At 40.4% G+C, this 20522-nt stretch overlaps 2 protein-coding genes across 6 annotated transcripts; both read right to left on the bottom strand.

The window, feature by feature from the left end:
* Positions 1-13178: 13178 nt before the first annotated feature.
* LOC109859851 (lipid storage droplets surface-binding protein 2-like) lies at positions 13179-16201 on the bottom strand. Of its 4 annotated transcripts, none has more exons than XM_020438462.1 (4): positions 15867-16201; positions 14767-15148; positions 14395-14680; positions 13179-14133 (listed from the first exon to the last, which is right to left on the bottom strand). In XM_020438462.1, the coding sequence occupies exons 2-4, from the start codon at positions 15067-15069 to the stop codon at positions 13880-13882; spliced, it is 843 nt and encodes a 280-aa protein (XP_020294051.1). In that variant the 5' UTR covers positions 15070-15148; positions 15867-16201; the 3' UTR covers positions 13179-13879. The 4 variants fall into 4 exon arrangements, with proteins under 4 accessions (XP_020294051.1, XP_020294052.1, XP_020294053.1 ...); XM_020438463.1 differs by lacking the exon at positions 15867-16201 and adding an exon at positions 15711-15860; XM_020438464.1 differs by lacking the exon at positions 15867-16201 and adding an exon at positions 15557-15701.
* A 540-nt stretch (positions 16202-16741) lies between these two features.
* On the bottom strand, positions 16742-19680 carry LOC109859850 (lipid storage droplets surface-binding protein 2-like). Of its 2 annotated transcripts, none has more exons than XM_020438460.1 (4): positions 19594-19680; positions 17722-18053; positions 17180-17468; positions 16742-17101 (listed from the first exon to the last, which is right to left on the bottom strand). In XM_020438460.1, the coding sequence occupies exons 2-4, from the start codon at positions 18046-18048 to the stop codon at positions 16845-16847; spliced, it is 873 nt and encodes a 290-aa protein (XP_020294049.1). In that variant the 5' UTR covers positions 18049-18053; positions 19594-19680; the 3' UTR covers positions 16742-16844. The 2 variants fall into 2 exon arrangements, with proteins under 2 accessions (XP_020294049.1, XP_020294050.1); XM_020438461.1 differs by having other exon boundaries at positions 16742-17095.
* Between the last annotated feature and the right edge of the window lie 842 nt (positions 19681-20522).

The following is a 20522-nucleotide window of genomic DNA, read 5'->3' as shown; positions in this document are numbered from 1 at the left end:
CGATTCGGGGTCGATGCGTTTGAGCGCGCTAGGATCGCGTAGGGTAGATCGCGGCGACCAATCAGGTCGCGAGGGGCGCTACATGCGACGCGATGCTCGCGCTCGGCGGCAGGACTCGCGGCCGCGAAATTCAAAGCGAGGACCGGGCCCTTACTAGCGAAAATGTAAGCAGCGAAGATTTCCAAGCGCTGAATTTCGCAGATGTAATAGAGATGCAGCATGCAGTGGCGCAGCAGGGTAGGAGGTGCAAGTTAGCAGCGGAGGTGGCAGCAGGCTTTTCCGATGTGAATGGAAGGTCAAAGCTGTCTCTCTCGTCGGGTGTTCGCCTCGCTTCCTCGGTTTCCTAGCGCCAAGGTTCGCTGTTCTTCTCGTTGTCATCTTTCTCGCCGCTTATTTCCGGAGACTCACTCCTCTGGTCGTCGTGCGAGTGCCTAGCTGCGACTCCACGCACACCCTTCTCTCTCGTTTTCTCTCGCCTTTACCCATAATCGACGGCTCCTGGTATCTCCTACAGCAGTGTGTTCTCGGTGTGGTGAGGCGCCAAGAGCATACAAAAAAAAATAACACAAATAAGCAACTAAATCTAACGCACGCAAGCAAGCCCTGGAGGATCTTGGCGCTTCCCGAACGGTTCGCACCCCCGGACTCCCGCGATCATGAGAGCTTTTTGTGGCGAGGGAGGAGCGGCGCGACTACACGTCACAAACATCACAAAATTTTAAGCACAAACTCTCTCTCTCTCTCTCTCTCTCTCTTTCTCTCTCTCTCTCGCCACACCAGACGATCTTACAACCGCCATAAAATTCACGTAAAATCCTTTCCTCTCACAGGCACTCACACCAATGCAACTACTCTCACATACACACAAAGTGTATCATTTATAACAAGAATTATCTCATGCATTCACAGGCATTTATTCCAAATTGCAATACAGAAAGCACCCGATTGTGAATCATAGTGCCAAAATGCCGGGACTTCCACAGCTTGAGACAAGAACTAGCCGCGGAGGGAAAGACCGATTTCTACAACAACTCCGCTGCGTCACCCCCACCGTCGGACCTATATACCAAAACGGAAGCGATAACTACAAAATTTGCCACCTCTGCTATCACAATTTGCCGGAAGATCTACAGAAAGAATACATCATCCTCCCATTGCACCACCTGATTCATAAAAAATCTGTTTACAACCAACAGAAATGTACAGTCTGCAGCGTCCAAATCATACGAAGCCGTGCGGCTTCGCGATGTCAAGGATGTATCGAAGGATATGCAAATACAGACAAAACACTCCTGGAGGTCGGATGGGGGATAGCAGTGACAACCAGTACCACCAACTAAAGCATCTTCCCCTCTCGACGGCACGGCCCAGGCAAGACTATGATTGACGACCACACGCACTTTTCACTATTCTCTCTCAAACATCTTTAAACACTCGCTTATTTATCACGCTAAATGCTGATATACGATAAAATTATTATTACTCACATAAACATACAAATATTCTTACTCACAAAAAAAAAGAAAAAAAACCAACAAAAAAAAAACAAATATATTGGTCATATATTTACACAAATAGATTAAGAAATGTATCACTATTTATCTGATGTTTCACCATAGATTAAGGAGCGTTGCAAAATAAAAGAAGCCCTTTCTTGCATGCAAATGTTGTGCATTCTCCAACATTTGTCTAACGCGGGGGGTGTTACGTCCTGGACTCCACGGGCTCTTTCATTTTGCAACGGAATATAATTAATAAGTCTAACAATAATCCTAAGAAATAATTCTTGTAACGAGTTCCTGGAAAGGGAAACGAGAGTCAGCCGGGATAAGATAGACAAGTCCGAACCGGCTGCCATATTATAAACGAAACCCGGCTGGACGACATATAACAGACAGTCTCGCGTCAAACAACGCACATTACACGATCGAGCCTAGAGCACCTGAATTAATAAACAAACCTTATCGACCCTTGAGAGGAAATTTTTAACGGACAATAGCCCCTTGTAGAAGCGCGGACACTCGCGATTCCCGGCAACCGTCACAGCTCTCGTAACCCTAGAAGGAAAGTCGTAAATCAGGAGGCTAGAGTCGCGACTCGCAGACATAAACAAGATAAGGCACGTACCGATAAGCGAGATCTAAACAAACGATGATCCCATCGATCCAGAGAATCGAACGAAAGGGGAAAAGGTCTTTGCCCCGGCGGTCAACGAACGAGGGAGCGAAATTTCGGGAAAAGACGATGGAGAAGGGGAGATCAACCCGCGGGTATAAAAAGCCCTGGATCCTCGATCGATTATTCATTATTACCCGAGAAGTCATTATTACCTGAGCATTCATTATTATCTGAGCAGTCATTATTATTCGAGTAGCCACTATTATTCGTTCATTCTTGCATTCGTTATTCATTCTTTGTTCTGGCATTAACTAATCAGCACGCAGTTCGATCTTCAGAAAATAGCTTCTCGCGATAAAGTCAGTGATTAACGATCAATCGGTCAGTCAATTCGAATCAAAGAAATTTCGCAAACCTCTTCTTTGTTGAACCTGCTGAGGGTCCCGCCGACTTCCCTGGCGATCATCTGTGAGCAGCGTGGATCCAAGCAAAACAGCTGCGATCAACCACCGAGCAACCTTGCCAATTTCCACCATCGCTATCACCCAAGTATATCACCGAGTACATTGTAAGTCTCATTAGTACAGATTCGTACATCTTTTGCATTTCGATATGAGCAGCAGTCAAGATCATAAATTCTTACAACCAATTCTAATTCTTGATACACAACGTAATGTAATGATTCCGGGTACCGTAATAACAATTGTGAACATTTATCCAATCTATAATTCAATGATAGTGATTTACTCTTAACTGATTATCTCGATTTGCTACTCATAGTCAAATGAACAGCGCCTATGTTAAAATAGAATCTTCCGAACAATAGACCCTCTCATTTTACGATCTCTTGCGGAGACGGATCCGACCGACGACCCGTAACTAACTAGTGTCAGTGTATTTTGACAAGAAATGATTTCTCGTTAAAACACTCCTGACTTAAGATTTTCGGTTAACTTCAATCCAGCTCAATAATCTCGATGTCATCATAACAAACCATTCCGCCGCTTGTAACTATACGCGGAGATCTCTCTAATAATAATCGATATAAAGCACGAACCGTCGCACCTGAATTGTACGTGCCTATCTAAAGCAAATTCATGCGGAGTCTACTTATGTTTTCCTTATTATTATTATTGTTTTTACCAATCTATTTGAATAAACGATTATGTTAATATTTTTATAACAAAATCCGGCTTTAATTAATTTAACTCTTATGGACCTTGTCTAACTAACAAACTACTACTAGTAAACCACACTCGATTAACAACCCGTTCATTCCTCGTTAAATCGCGTGGTTCCGTCCTTGGTAATTGAGACTTGCGTCTTAGACCTAAAAGGGAACCGACGAGTGAGAACACGTTAGACAAAGAAAATCGGGTAACCCCGTTGGTCTGTCTGCGTTGCCGAACTGTCTCGCTCGACCCGCGCATCCCTGACTTCCTTCTTTGTGTCAGTGTGCCGGGATAGATATCACGTTCGCTTGAATGTGACAGTGCGTCTGTTGCGTACTACCACTAATGCCCGACCGTAACCATAGGCTCAGGACGTAACAATTACAAACACATTCTTGTAGCAGTCGAGGCGTTCACCCGATTTACCTGGCTATTCCCAGTAAAAACAACGTCCTCACGAGAAACGATAGATAAGCTATACGGAATCTTAAATACGTTCGATAAGCCAGATAATATGATCACCGACAGAGGAACAGCATTTACGTCGAACGAATTCGCGGAATTCATAGAGCAACATTGGATAAAGTATAAAAAGGTAGCCGTGGTTTCGCCATGGGCCAACGGCATCGTTGGAAGAGTGAATCGTTTTCTAAAAAGTTCACTAACCAAACTAATAGGGTCGACAGGGGAGTGGAAAGAGTATTTAGGCGCCGTTTAAAACGTGATAAATAATATATTCCATGCATCCACTAAAGCATCTCCTTCTAAGTTAATGTTCAGTTACGAACAGCGAAACCATGCCGACTTTGCGTTAGCGCGTTTTACCAAGGAACTCGTCTCCATCAATAGTGCGTTAGAATCCGAGAGGGATAAGGCGCGTGATAGCGCGAAATCCGCGTCGGAATTGATAAGAAATTATAATAAGAAATATCGAGACAAACATTCGCGTAAGCCTTTGGTGTACTCGGAAGGCGACTATGTATTAATTAGAGATACACAAGCACGAGTGGGTGAAAGTTCAAAACTAAAGCCCAAATACAAGGGACCGTATGTAATAGCTAAAAGTCTCGGCAACAACCGATATGTCGTGCGGGACATTCCCGGCTTTAACCTGACTGCTCGTCCTTACAATACTATATTATCAGCTGATAAACTAAAGCGCTGGATCAAAGCTGTTAAACAGCCCGAATAGAATTTAAGGGATCAAACGTAGGTTAAAATAAAAAAATAGGCTAAGTTAGAAATAAGAAAACTTATTTGTTAGGAAAAAAAAAAAAAAACAAATGATAAATGAAGAATGTTGAAACTATATACTTACCTTAAACTGGAAAACAAATGATAAATGAAGAATGTTGAAACTATATACTTACCTTAAACTGAAAAAAACAACAACATTGTAAATCTCGCGGATGCGAACCTAGTCCTAGAGGACTAGGTTCAAGGTCAGGACGACCGAATTGTAAGAAATCGACCGCGCGGTGGCAGCACTTGCCGGCACAGCGAGGATATCGCGTCTCGCGGCGATACCGCGAACAAAAATACGATCAGGCGGCGTCCACGTGAAAAGGTTCGAGAAGGTATGCGGAGAGTAAGAAAACAAGGAAAAAGCGAGTAGGGCCTTCGAGGCAGTCTGAATACAGAAGTCGAACCGAACGTGCGAAGAACCACGGCGTCGTCGAGAGTTATACGAAGAGCTATTCGTGATAAGTTGTGCGGAATAAAGCTGCGGCAATTAAATCTGCGTGATAAGCGAACTATTTGTGGAACGCATGTATAGGCTATGTGTGCTAAATAAAGTTAATTTTGATACATGTATCCTGGTTTCGGTTATCGGTTATTCCGAGTATTATAACGTCGTATTATTCGAAACATCCTTCAAGGTCGGTCGAAAGAGTCACGGCTAGTGTAAACGCTAGTTGTGCCTGAGAAAGGAGAGGAAGAAGACAGCAGGATAAACGGTTGTCTCGAGTCAGTTGTCGTCGCAAGGTCGAATTCTGAGGAGCTGTCCACAAGAAGCTTTTCAGTCGGAATTTAAATAAACACAGAGTCAAAATAAGCTTTCAATATCAACATCAACACTCACAGAATTCTGTAACAGATAAACAGCTTTCCGTTGTCGGTTTGGGTAAGCGCTTATTCACAGCGGATAATAACATATTCAAGGATTTCTTTGACCTTAAAGTCAAAGGTAATTCAAAATTCTCCATCTGCTTTACTACACCTAAACAAACAAATGCCTGCGTTGATTCTTTTAAACAATCTTCGGACAATATCGTTCTGGGTGAAACGTGGCATGCGTTTATACCTAATTATAAGGTTATTAAACAATTTATTATTTGCAGCATAGATGAAAATAAAGAACCAGAGATAGTCCGCTGTTCTCTAAGACCGTCCGAATGGGACTTGGAATGGACGCCGCCTTTCGAGGTATCTAAACTACGTCGTCGAGTCCGCGCCTCTGAAGCCCCCATTTTATCTCGGAATACGACTACAACAGCTACAAATAAAACAGATACCTCTTACGCTTATATTGATACAGACTTATATATAGCTAAGTTTAAAACAGTTTACATTCCTACCTCCCTGATCTTTATGAGTAAACGCGTCTTCCTTGACCCGTTAGTTCCTAGGGTCCGCAGATGCAATGCTTGTCAACGCTTCGGACATCTGGCACAATATTGCAGGTCGGGCACGGCCTCTCATAGGATCATTTGTGAGAGATGCGGTGAGAAAGGACACGCCAAATCCGTATGCACTGGTCCCTCGCGATGTATCAACTGCATCAGAGCTCAACTGGACCGAGTGGACTATGAGGCCTCCGCTAGCACCTGCCCATCCTTCCTGAAGGAAAAGGGCATTCGGATGATTATGGCCAGATTTAATGTCCTACCCAGATAGCCAAATGTGAAAACTCAATATAAAGCAAATCATTGTATAGATTAAGTTGCTCGCCAATTGCTGTTGTGTTGTTTTTATTTAACGCAACAAAAATGTTTTTGTCAATTCAGTATCAATATGCTGAGTTTTATTATCAATCAATTGTTGTAGCCAATGTTTAGGACAATGTGAGTCAGCAATATGTGAGCAATAATTTTTATTCATAAGTTAAGAAAAATAATATAAGTTTATTGCCAATGAGTTGTTGAGAACTTGCTGTTATTATATTTTGAAAACTGTTGTTGGCAAGAACATACTGAAAAGAGGATACACCTTTTTGTTACATTGCTGAAAACATATGAGTAATATTTGTGGCAAGTTCCCAACGACTTACATTCAGTTGGCTATCTGGGTACGACCGGAAGCTGAGGAGATATACATTGAATGCGGAAGTGTTCCTGGCCGGAGATGGACCTGATATTCTCGCGCGGCCCCTAACGCTACTTTTGGTGACTTTCTGCCACCTTGTATGACAGCTCCGTCTTATGCCGACGTTACGGCCGCACCATCATCGAACCATCCGCCGATGGAGATACCCGTACATCGCGCACGTCGGGGCCCTAGCTGGCCCCCAATTATACCATTACCGCCACTCTCTCTCTCCTCGATCCAAACCCGCTCGCGCCACTTCTCTCACTCCTCTCCCTACTATGTTTCCCTCTCATAACAATTCCCCCTCGAATACTGTTTCAGATTCTCTAAAGCATTGTAATAGGCCTAAGGCCAATGTAGCTTCTCGATTCGTTCGTCCCGCTAATGTTAACCCTATTATTTCAGCCGAGAGCAGTGTGGCTCCGTTCGTCTCCGCTGATCTTCTTCAGCGTGTTAAATCAAAATATACAGAAAAATTTGCTACAGACATACATCTCCCGGATACAGTGAGTTATAATCTCATCTCCTCTATCCTAATCTTCTCTCGAAATTTAATTTTCCTTTTATAACACTCTTGTTATTATTACTGAGCATATGTTATCTTTGAAAATTCTGTAATGGAACTGTAGAGCCCTCTTTCCTCGACTTGCTGATTTAAATTTTCTCTTAGAGAAATATAAAATTAACATAGCTACTCTTTGCGAGACCCACCTTTCGCCGCAATCTGTCGTGAACTTTGCCAACTACTCTGTTACGTCCTAGCCCCTGGAAACGGTCGGGCATGGACGGAGCGTAACACTAGTCGAATTTTCTTTATCTCTCGACACACACACTTGGAGATACGGTCGTGTGTGCGTGCGAGATTCGAGCGATCTTTCGGGTCCGGCGGACGGGTCAACGGTCGTGTGCCGCTTTTACTCCGTCGCTCTTTGGACTTCGCTCGTGTGTCTCTTTTTAAGGCCTGAGACGCAAATCTCAATTGCCTGGAACGAGACTGTGCGATCTGTTTAAAGGTGCGGGATGGTGGGCAAGAGGTCGATTAATAAAATTTAGACATTATTTATGCTCAAATGTATATATTTGTTTTTCATACGTGTGTGTGGGATTTTATTTACAATGATATGGTTTTTGGTGATGATGATTTATACATTTTCTATTTGTTAGCATTGCGAACTCAGTCCAGTTCGACTTCTATAATTTCTGTTATCTTGCAGGACGTAGGGGGGAAAAGTTTATAAAAATCTTTCACAGGGACTAACCTGTGTTCCGAGAGGAGGGAGAATTTGACGGTGAGGAGGGCATCTGGAGGGTAGGTTGAAACTATTCGGTGGAGTTCGGGGGGATCGAGATTTTCGGGATCGACTATGTATCATAGACATAGGAATAAAAAGACGGAGCATTAACCGCGAGGGGCGAAGCCGCTTCAGGGGAGCGGGGAACATGGTCACGTGGTTTTTGGGGCCAAAGTAATAATTGGTTGTCACTCAAGCAAAGTTTGCGCAAGTGCAATACCTTATTTTGCTGTAATTTCTTTTTGGTCTACACGTACGTGAATTTAACGCGTTATTTAATATTATGTTCTGTGGCGGTCAAAAAGACCATCACCAAAAAATAAAGTTACATACGGCAGGACGCGCAGTTCGCGCGCCGCCGCTACGTGGCGCATGACCGCGAGTGTCGCGCGGAAGTACCTATTGCCGCGGCGTCTACATATATGGACCCGCTCGGCGCATATCTATCGCCGAACAGTGAGCGGCGCCGAAGCAGAAGACCAGCAGCATTAATCCCGAAGCACCTAGCAACGCTCCAGCGGTCCAGATAACCAGGCCAACGCCTCCACGATCCCCAGGGGTACACCTCGGAGCGGTCTTCATCTCGGAACCATTTGGAGTGGCAAAACCAGAGGCAGCCAATCAGAAAGCGGAATCCACTGGACCAATAGAAGAATCGCTCCGGCCGTGGATACTCCGACCTCACAACATACCCTCGCCTCGGCGGACGCGGCCTACTAGAGCCCTGCTGGCACAGTGGGACATCAGGGTCCGGAGATACACGTCGCCTAGAGACAGCCTGGTTCTTCCACCGCTCATATCACCGATACCTTCTCCTCCACGCCAGAGAATTCACAAGTCGACGCAGACACTTCCCCCACCTCGCGTACATAGAGGGGTGCAGGGAGAACGACTGGTATATAAAGAGCAGTCCACGCAGTCGAGCGACAGTGAATGGGAACGATCNCTGCCCATCAGAGCATCGCTCGTAAGGACTTAAGATATCGCGAGTGAGTGGAAGTGTAACAAAAGCAGAATACGAAATAAACGAATTTATTGAAAACTTAATAAATGTTATAAGATAATAATAATTCTCCTCGGCGTCCCTACCACGCAGCATCCTCGACCTCACGCGAGGTAACAATATTACATCCCTGACTTTCTAGTCACAGTCTTGCGACGCCTGCTTCTATTTCGATTTCGCATAGACGCCCTCAACTATGCTTTACGCTCATTGGGAGCCATAAGTGCCCAGACGCTGATTGATTCTTCTCGGGACCGATGCCACTCCCGCCCTTACAATTCCTCACTCAACCGACGCCAACTTGCTCTCATACACGTTTGAACGCACGAGGCAACAACATCGGAGCGCCGCCATTGCCAGTACCAGCCACGCTTCGAAACGGATTTTTAAATAATTTTAAATAAATATGTGGCGGTCAAAAAGACCACCACCAAAAAATAAAGTTACGTACGGCAGGACGCGCAGTTCGCGCGCCGCCGCTACGTGGCGCATGACCGCGAGTGTCGCGCGGAAGTACCTATTGCCGCGGCGTCTACATATATGGACCCGCTCGGCGCATATCTATCGCCGAACAGTGAGCGGCACCGAAGCAGAAGACCAGCAGCATTAATCCCGAAGCACCCAGCAACGCTCCAGCGGTCCAGATAACCAGACCAACGCCTCCACGATCCCCAGGGGTATACCTCGGAGCGGTCTTCATCTCGGAACCATTTGGAGTGGCAAAACCAGAGGCAGTTAATCAGAAAGCGGAATCCTCTGGACCAATAGAAGAATCGTTCCGGCCGTGGATACTCCGACCTCACAACATACCCTTGCCTCGGCGGACGCGGCCTCCTAGAGCCCTGCTGGCACAGTGGAACATCAGGATACGGAGATACACGTCGCCTAGAGACAGCCTGGTTCTTCCACCGCTCATATCACCGATACTTTCTCCTCCACGCCAAAGGATTCACAAGTCGACGCAGACACTTCCCCCACCTCGCGTACATAGAGGGGTGCAGGGAGAACGACTGGTATATAAAGAGCAGTCCACGCAGTCGAGCGACAGTGAATGGGAACGATCACCGCGGAAAACTATCTCTACAGCAGTACAGACCGAGATCACCGGCGAGATCATCCCGCAGTGCAAACCGGAGAAGAAGAGGCAGCATAGAGAGAGAAGCCGTTCCAGACATCGATCGCCCACTACCAGGAGAGCTCACTCCCGCAGCAGACGAGATCGATCACGGCATCGCAGAACCCGAAGGAGAAATCCGGCACAATCAATTATACAAACCGGCTCTTATCAGAGCCAAGTATACCTTGTAAATAATCTGTAAATACCTCGGAATAAAAACCTAATTTTTGGAACACCGATCTTCACTAAAAGAATCACACCTCGGCCGCCATCCTTTTTCCTGCTATCACCACTGCTGCTGTCCACTATCGCTGCTGACCTAAACGCACAACCCCACTAAAAATATATACTCTTTTAATAAAGAATTCTTACTCGAGAACATTCTCGAACTTTTCTCCCACACAAATTCTTCAACAAAAAAAATTTTAAATACACATTTTTAGAAAATTATAAAAATTTATAAAAAATTTATGGGGTCATAAATCATGTCACTTTTCCATCCCTTCCAGTGGGCGTGGCCAATCACCACCAAGGGAGGGGGAAACCACCCTGGTGGGGCAATGGCGCCAAAGTGGTAGGGGGGCCAGGTGGAGTGGGTTTGTTTTGACGCGCCATAAGTGCCCACATACTACTATCGTCCGTTATGTGCGCGTAAATCGCGAACGCATAAGCTAGCACTGCGTTTTACACGACGTAATAACGGATAAACCTTAATGAGTAAGTAACGAAGCACACCGGCTGCATGTGGCGTGAATACCTGCAAATATCGTATGAATGTCGGCTGTCAGAGAGAAATGTTGTATTTCTGTGAGCCGGAGTAGAAAATGTCTGTATTTTTAATAAGGTAATAATATCGACATAGAAGAGGGCGCGCTATGTCGTGAAAACATTTCGCTTCGAAATAAATAGCTTGTCAAATAAGCGAACATGAGACATTATCTTTTTATTAAGATACGGAATCAATTTCCGTTTTATGAAGAATAAAGAACGTAGCTTCTTGCGCCACTCCGGAACTTAATCGTATTCTTCCAGGCTGCGCAAAACTAGATTAAGTGCGAAACGACCGCGAGAAAATAATACGAACACGTTCGATTTTGCGTGGCATATCGCGGGCGCGTGTCTTTCTCGCCATGCATGAATTCGCGTTGGATATATTCCGCGTGTATGCGATTTCACCACAGCCCCGTTTCATTCCCGCTTTCCGCGAGTCGCGGGAGCGGACGTGATAAATGCTCTCCGACACTGACATCAGAAAAATACACACGAGTTTCTTCAGCGCGCTCGGCAACCTCTTATTTCTCCAAGCTTGAATCCCGATTCTCTGAAAAATGGCTAGTTTAGATTTTCTTTTGAAGAAAAAAAACGCGACCGGTCGGATTTTTACGCAGACTATTTACGTCTATTTCGCCTTAATGATCTCGAGATTGACTTGCGCGGCAACTTGCGCGCGAAAAAACGGGGATTAAATGCCTGGAAAAACACGACCGTGTAAGATAAATACATCTCGGCAGTTTTTATTATTGTGTTTTATAATGTACATTCTTTTATACACAGTGCGCGTAATAAGTAACAATGCAATTAGTAAGTACACAGAAAAATAGAAAAACATTTTCGGATGTTAATGTACGCTCGATTATATATATATGCAATATGTCCGCGCTTGTGTCGCGAATATAGAGCGCGGAAGTTTGTGAAGTTTCGCGACGAGCTTATCGAATGAATAATATGATTTGAAATACGATTTACGTGCGATTGTTTCGTGTTCGTCATCCGTTTAATTTAAACAGAATTCGCTCTTTGCTCTGTTATTGACGTTGTTGTACGTCACATAGCAGTACGTTTTCAAATCATTCGAATAAAAACGGTTTGCATCGTGCATTTGTATGCTCAAATATCTCACGAGACAATTCAATTGGAAAGAAGACAGACGTGAAATAAAAGGAAGATCGTGCCGCATCTATCGTAGTTATATGTAGTACATATATTGTTTCTCACCGTAGAACCTCACGAACTTCCGTAATTTAATTTCTAAGTTTAAAATGTAACTTTTGCTCGGTACGTGTACACACGTTTGTTACAATCTTATTGTTACTAAAAAGAACTGCAAAATGTGTTTGTTTTTATGGATTACAATGTTTGATATTAATACGCACTTGCGCGTTTCTTACTTCAGACAACAGTGAATAAATATAAAATCAAATCACAAAACGTAAATTGGAAATAAATTAAGCTTATATACTTGTCCATCACAGTCGTTAAAGTGTGACATTTTCAAAGTGTGTTTTTGTCTACTTTTCGCAATTAGCACTGGACACGTTAAGAAACATCTATATTAATGATATCGATCAATTTTTCTCAAGATTTCAGAACACATATTTTGATAAATAATCACATTGTAGTAAACATAATTCAAGTACAACACAACGAAGTTTTACATATACAAAAACTTAAAAGTAACATGAACGAAAAAATAAAAATATTATTAAACAATTATGACTTAAGGCGTTGAAATTAATAACAAGAAATATATAAGGCCTTACGAGCCATTCGCAAGATGTTTGAGTGGAAACTGTACGTGTATATATATACATACACATGTAACAAATTCAACTTGTAAATTTTTTACAAGTGAGTGTTTTTTTGAGTTGAAAACTCAATTCTTAAATTCATACGGGATGCTGGATTTGCATCTCACATATGACAGACCCCGGTTACCCTCCTAAAGGTTTATTCCCCTAAATTTTACACTCACTTGTAAAAAATTTACAAGTTGAATTTGTTACATGTGTATGTATATATATACACGTACAGTTTCCGCTCAAACATCCTGCGAATGGCTCGTAAGGCCTTATATATTTCTTGTTAAAAATATTATCATTATTAAGAGCTTGTGTCATGGGCAATCATGCTTTATCAAGTACGTATGCCTGTAATAATACAATAACAGGGTATGAAAAGCATGTGATACGGAAAAGTAAACGGAAACAAATTTGCTGGAATAGCAAAAAAAACTAGTTATTATATGACTAGCAAAAAAAACATTTGCTAAGTTTACTAAAATTTTCGTTCTGTCAAAACATTTTGTTAATGAAAAACATTTTCATTAACAAAACATTTTGTTAATGAAACAAAAAATTTCGTAGACTCAACAATTTTTCTTGCTGACCACATAATAGCAAAACTTTTCCTTTCGTGTGTGTGTGTGTGTGTATGTAAATCTATAAAAAAACAAAAATATCAATGCTATATTCTCTCAAAATAAGAACATACCGATAATTTCAAACTTTTGACGATTTGTCCTTAATATCTAACGATAGTCAACAATGTTATAACTAGATTTAAAATTTGAGTATACATAACACGTATAACACATAATTATATAAATGTTCATACACATAGTATTTTTTTTAGTTTTAAGCTTGTAACTTTAAAAATGCGATATCTTTCTCCATCGTGAAAACGAATATATTCAGGATGTTTCGCGATATAACAATCACAATTTCTTTTGACATCTTAATCTTCAAGTTAAATATCAGTTAAAAATGACCACACTAAAAAAATAATTTGATTGTTTTTGTTATTAAAAATAATTTGACTTTTCTTGACCCAAACGCGTGGGATTATTTAAATTTTTAAAAACTCGAGAAATATATGTAAATACAAAATATTATGAAAAACGGCGCCGTGTATCACATGGCTGAGTTTTTTAAAATTTATTCTTACACCGTGAAATTATTCCGCAAATGAGACCACGCGCGTTTTCACGGCGCTATCGCGCATTTAATTAAAATTCGCAGTTTGCAAGTAAAATATATGCGTCTCGGACGCGTAACTTTTATAAAAGTGAGAAAAATAGATTAATCACGGACTAGAACATGTCTCTATAATACGAAAAGATGCAGTCGGTGAAGAATTTGAAAGCAAAACTCACGATGGTCTCCACGAACTTAAACACTTGGATGAACACGATCGCGTGTAACACGAGAATAAGTATTTCGATTTTATACATATGTTGCAACTTCTCCATCACCGCGTTGTAAATGCGTCGCGATGCCCGGGTACTGAAGTCACTCAGTCTTTCCATTGTGTGATGCAGTTTCGTGTGCTCGCTACATAATTTCTCTACAAATACAAAATGATTAAAATTATTGCAAGAAATGAAACATGTATTCGCCTGCTATTAATTAACGGCTATAATTCAGTTTCACAATTGTATCACACTATGTGTAACATCATGTTGAAATAATTTGCGCTCGAGAAACAATAATTACATGATTTACAAGGACTTCTAAATCGCAATTTTGATCAAGAATTTAATTCTCAAATTTTATAAAGAAATCTGTTTTCACAATGGCTTTTATATTTTATTGTCTTTATTATTACCTGTTTCGTCGTGAGTCTCTTCTTCTGACGGCGGTAAGTACTTGTTTAACATGATCTCAGCAAGATCAGTGGTGTTATCAACAGTCTTTAAGATACTGATACCCGTCTCAGTTGACATGACTTTATCCGCTTGCTGCCAACTGTAGATTCTTAAGTAATAAATCTTGTAATATGTACACAGAGTCATAAACCTCACTTTATGCTTCGTTTCCTGCTTCAAATCGGTAAAAGTTTTCACTGCAGGGCGAAGACGTTCGGATACCATGGATTTGGTGCGATTTAAAATCTGTCAGAGAAAAATACGCATCAATATGGAGGAGGAGCTACCAAAATTTGACAGTACATATATTCTTAATAAAAAAAATGTATTACCTGCTTGGGTTCTTCTTTAATTATAGGCAGCTTCACTTCAACGAAATCAATGCCCTGGCAGAGTGTTTTATCTAACGTGTAAATTGGTTTCTCCATAAACCTGGTGACTGGCAAGGTCTTTTCTATCATCGTGGTCACCACGTTCTCGACGGTGTGAAACGCCCAGTTTATGAACGTATTTGTGCCCTTCACACGCTCGTACACCTCTGTGGATTTATCCCACAAGTAATTCACACTGGGTATTTTGCGCGCACGATCGACAGCTTGAATGCGATAGAATTGATCTGGGAGTTCTGTTTCCATTGCTGCGATCAAGCCAAGATTCCTTTTTCATGGATACAGCAAATCAATCTTCGTTTTTTTCTCGAGTATTTAGCAAAATCTGTAATAAAAAGAGGAATTGAAATTGAAGTACATAATTTAGCAGTTTTTATAGCAACACAATGTCATGTAAAAAAATAATTTTTTTATTTTCAGTCTTATAAACGTTAAAAAATATAGGTAATATTTTCTCATTCTTTGTACAACTTATTCTTTCCTTCGACTGCTTTGACATTTAATTAATTTCGATAAAAATTAAATTTGTTTGTCTACTAATTGAGCAATTCGAGAAAATTGTTTACAAACAAATTAGATTTTTTTTCAGCGTACGAGCCTGACTCTCAACGGTGTTGCAACCAAAAACATATTCTCCACAATTAATATTGCATCATAATTATCACTGCAGCATTACTAAGTATCACAACTCAGCAATAAACGTCGCATAACTCAGATTATTCACTTTTCATACCTTATATATAACGCGCAATTCAAATGAGACACACAGCGTCTGACCACAGGAAGAGAGAAGGACAAACACATCGAGTGAAGGTGAATATCACAGCACGAACGGAGCACAAAGCGACCAGGCGCTTCGGAGCAGTGAGGAACGCTCGTGTACTTACTTGTCTTGCTGTTGCGCTCTCGATCGATGGCAAAGTCACGATGGCAAACGTGCGAAGCCAATTATAGACACACGGTGACCCCCCTCAAGATCAATGTCACGGACGCGAATTGACAGGTGGTGTGTAATGTAACAAAGGAACGAGGTTGACACTTACCTGACGCTTTGGTCGTCGCAAGCAAACTACCCTTTGTTCGCCTCTTATACGAGCTTTGTGGTTTCCTCCCGTTTTCCCACCCTCAAGCGCCGCGGACGCTGTACCTTGATCTCTGAGTCATTTCGCGAATTTATTTGTTCCGATCAGAAATAGCTAACCAAAACAATATTATTTGTTCACATTCAAGAGGCTTGTGTGTTGTTTCTTGTCATTTTTCATCACCCGATATCTCGTGCGGAGATACATCCGTTCACCGCAAGATCTCGCCGCTACTGTTTTGAAGTTTCTCGACGAAACTTTGATATATCGCGCCACGAATCGTTCGTCGGTAACCTAATGGCTAAACCAGCGTTGATTGATTAGAATAAGCTTTAGAGAAGCAACCGAATACAATCATAATTTAAATCTAATGAATTTGATTTTTACATAAAAAGAAAAATTGAATATCTTTTCTTTTTTAAAAGTATTATTCAACATTTTATTAGTTAAACACTATTATTATGTGTGGAAATTTTTCCAAGTGATAGTTCTGATACGTACATTATTGTCTTTTTTATTTATTCTTCATTTAAAATAATATGCTCGTTTTATGCATCAGTTATCCAGTTCAGATTTTTAACATCATATTGTTTTTGTGTATTGTTTTTTGAAACACCTGCAAAACTAATACATTATATATTTTTTTACATCATCGTTCGCAAATTTATACGCGACTAAAATACGTAAACATATAGAAATATATGAAAACTAACTTGAAAAAGTTAAATTATTTGTCACATAGTTCAAGTATCTATTTTATCTATTTTTACGAGTTTTCGATAAATTAGAACAATATATTTTTTTAAATTTTGCATGAATAAATAAAAACTACGACATTCTATTTTACGTTTTTGTAAATATTTAAAAAATTCTACAGTACGTGTGTGACAAATTAATTAAATTTGTACATCGATTATATGGTGTTCTCGAACTTTGATTTTATTTTTTCTTCTTGTCTTCCGTCGGAGAACTGCTCGCTTGCTGATGCTCCTGTCCATGTCCAAGATGCAAAAACTGCGTAAAGTGAAGAATATTGACTACATTGGATATATAATTTGCCACGTCTTCTTTGCGCACTGTCTTTAGCTGAGCAGCAATCGAATGGTAGACGCGATTTGTGGTCTTCGACGACATCTGACCAAGTGTTTGCAGTATGTGAAGCACTTTGTTCTCCTCTGCCGAGACTGGTTCTGCAACTTACACATCATCAGCAAAATATGTGTTGTACAAATAAATTACACAGTGCAAACATTAAATTCCAAAGAAATACATACCAGGTGTACTTTCTTCTTTGCCTTCTACCGGCGGGAAGTATCGATCTAGCAAACGATTGACAAGCTCGCTGGTGTTGTCGACAACCTGTACGGTCTTTTCGCCCGAAGGTATGAATCTCGCGCACGAAGACTCAGACGTGTTCTTCGCGTCTAAAAGCTCGTTCGCCTTTGCTATGCTGATTTCCTTCAACGTAGACGCCTGTTGCGTGGCCGATTCTTTTGCCGCGTTAAGTTTTTCTATGGTCGGCTGCAGAGAGCTTTGCATAACCGCTTTAACAGCGTCATATATCTGCGCAAATACACAAACCATGTTTATTAAAAAATCCGTAGTTAAATATAATATTGAATTAACATAGCGAAAAAAATATTAATCTTTCGAGAAAGAATTTAAAAATATAATAAAATCCAACTCCAGGCATATAAAAATTTATTTTCTTCACTCGGTGTGAAGAGATGTATTTTATTAAAAAAAAAAAAAAACTATAGAGAGAACGATATTCCGATCTCAGAGAATACAGGTTTCAAGTTTCCTTTCGCGTTACCTGCTGAGGCGGTTCCTTCACAATCGGGACTTTTTGTTCGACAATATCCAGCCCTTGGCACAGCTTCTGGTCGACGGCGCTGATCTGCCCTTCGAATTTCTTTGTCAGAGGAGCTGCGAGCGTTGCCGCCTTAGCGGTCGCAGTGTTCAGACCCGCTTCGGCATAGTTCAACGCCCAGTTTACCAAATGGTGGGAATCTTTGACGTAGGAATACGTGGAGCCCGTCTTTTCAATCGCCGAATGGATCACCGGAATGTTTTTCACTCGATCTATCACCTCGAGATGAGGCGAATTTGCCGAGCTCGGCGCGGATTTGTTTGCTTCCATTCTCTCTGCAATAAACAAAATGGCACGTCGAAAATAACACTCGAATTACACGTGTCTCGAAAGTGACATGTATATTTTACACTTAGATATTTTTATGAAAAACATATACATATCATTTCATAGAAAAATCTGTAAATACAAATATGTGTAACACATAAAACGATATTGATATCCGAAAGATAAAAGGTGCAGAAATTTGACAAAGTTTATCATAAGCGACTTTATGCTCGACACGTGTTGCCGGAGTGCATTTTTCACAATTTATAAATACATCGAGCAAGTTCAACATATATCACAGATCTTTGTACCTTTGGCAGATGATGATTCAAAACTTGTTATCTAATATCGCGCCAGACTCGATACTTGGATATCCTTGCCGATATGTAACTCATATTGGTTAAAAATTTACTTCATTTATACGTATATATCTCTACCGCAGCTAAATGTGCGATCGGCAAATATTAAAATTAAAACAAAAGCAGAATTGGTGCACACAATTGTTGCAACAAATATATTGGATGTCTAATTTCGTGTCACACACGTAACATGCACGTGCGAGGTCGTGTTTCGAAAAAAATCGTGTGCAAACGAATTTTGTTCTTTTTTTTTACAACAGTTACTGTACTCAACTGATCATGAGATTATGCGTGTAGTACATGATTCATCCGCTAGAACACATTAAAAAGAACAAGAGTAAATTGCTTCCGCGTTATGACTGCGACACTAATCTGAAGATGCATTCTCTAGAATGCACACAGTGTTTTAAAACCTTTTGTTGTACTCGCGTATGTTTTAAATGAGATTCTTTACGTCGAAAAAAATTACATCTTGTTCAAAATATCTCTTTGATCTTGTTATAATTGTGTAATAAGTTTTCGAATGTATGTTGTCAATATGGTTATTTGAAAACATTTCATTTTGCACGACATATTTATTTTACACATTTACCTATGAGTAATCTAAATTAATATTCAAATATAGAGCTTTTTCAGCATTGTATCGACTTAACCTGAATGCTAATTTTACAATCGGGGACAATCTATAATCGCAAACTTCGCCTTGTCGAAAAAAGATTATTAATAAAATATTCACCCTAGTTATGCATCCCTTGTGCAACGTGTACCTGTTACTTCACCATTTCGAACTCATTACAGAAATTGAAGTGACGTTACATGTATAAATTATTGTGCAATACACACGATAATGTAATTACAAGTTGGCATATAATTTTTATTAAAACGAGACAAAAATTGCGTTAATATATAGTTACGTGGCTGCTATTTATCAAGAGAAATTATAACGTAGAAATCTATAAGTTTGTTAGTAATGACAATTATGTCGTAACATACACAAGAAATGATATAAGATAAAAAATAATACTATTAATGTTTCTCACGTTGCAAAAGAATTGTTTTTTATCAAATTGTTGGTTATGAAGTTTCATTGAGTATCGAATAAGTTAATGATTATATTTCAAGTTATTTCAATCTGTAGAGAGCACTAGATTTAATTTATATTTTAACTTATTTTACAAAATACTCACACGCGTGTGTTTAGATGACTTGTTAAAGAAAACTTGTTGATAGCTAAAGTTAGATGCAATTCACTACTTTATACAAGGCACCGACTGTGACTGACGTTATATCTGTATGACAACTCGTGTGTATCAAAGAGCATTATCGAGTGGGGAGAACCGGAAACAGTGTCGTCGAAATCAGAGGTTCTTTTCTTTTTTCTACATTACATTGCTGTTTGCTGTCTTTAATTTTAAATTAAAATTTCCTTAGTAATCACGGAAAAAATATCTATTCATAGAATATTAAAAGAAATGTTATTATAAAATAAAACTACCTAATTTTGACATAAAAATTCTTTGAAAATTTAATTACCTCATGTCGCATGACTCTTTCGAATTTATGGATTTTTTTTTCTTTGATTGCAAAACGGTTTTTTTTTAATGTTTTACTGAGTTTTATTACTAATTATAGAAATGGCATGTGTGATAGAAAGAGTTTCTTCTTTATTTTTACTTTCACAAGTTTGGGTTTCGCGCAATACGCGTACGTCTGTGATACCGCTTCTGCGCGTTGAGAAGCACCACGTCGGTGACGTGGCCCTGCTCACGTTCGCATCACACATTCTTATAGAGAGATGTCCAAACTCCAACGAACAACTAGTAAGTCTGCGAAAAAGAATGACTGTAAGTCACGATGACACGGTTTAGTCGATCTGACGCAACCGTGTTATTAAATGACGCTCCGAACTTTGCAACGACACGTGTATACATTCTAGCTGCTTCGTTTTATTTGTTAATCAACATCATTTGTATATTAAGAAAGTACAAATTTCATATTACACAATATTATATAAAACATTAGTTTGTAACAATGTGCGCCAATTAGAAACTACCCAGCAAACAATTTCTGACTGCGCAGACCTTGGCAACAGAAACTGTGTGCAGAAACGCTACAGTA

This window comes from Pseudomyrmex gracilis, unplaced genomic scaffold (genome assembly GCF_002006095.1).
Source record: "Pseudomyrmex gracilis isolate BER0280 unplaced genomic scaffold, ASM200609v1 scaffold_294, whole genome shotgun sequence".
In the NCBI taxonomy this organism is placed as follows: domain Eukaryota; kingdom Metazoa; phylum Arthropoda; class Insecta; order Hymenoptera; family Formicidae; genus Pseudomyrmex; species Pseudomyrmex gracilis.
The sequence above is the reverse complement of the archived record's forward strand: the minus strand, read 5'-3'. Positions and strand labels throughout refer to the sequence as shown.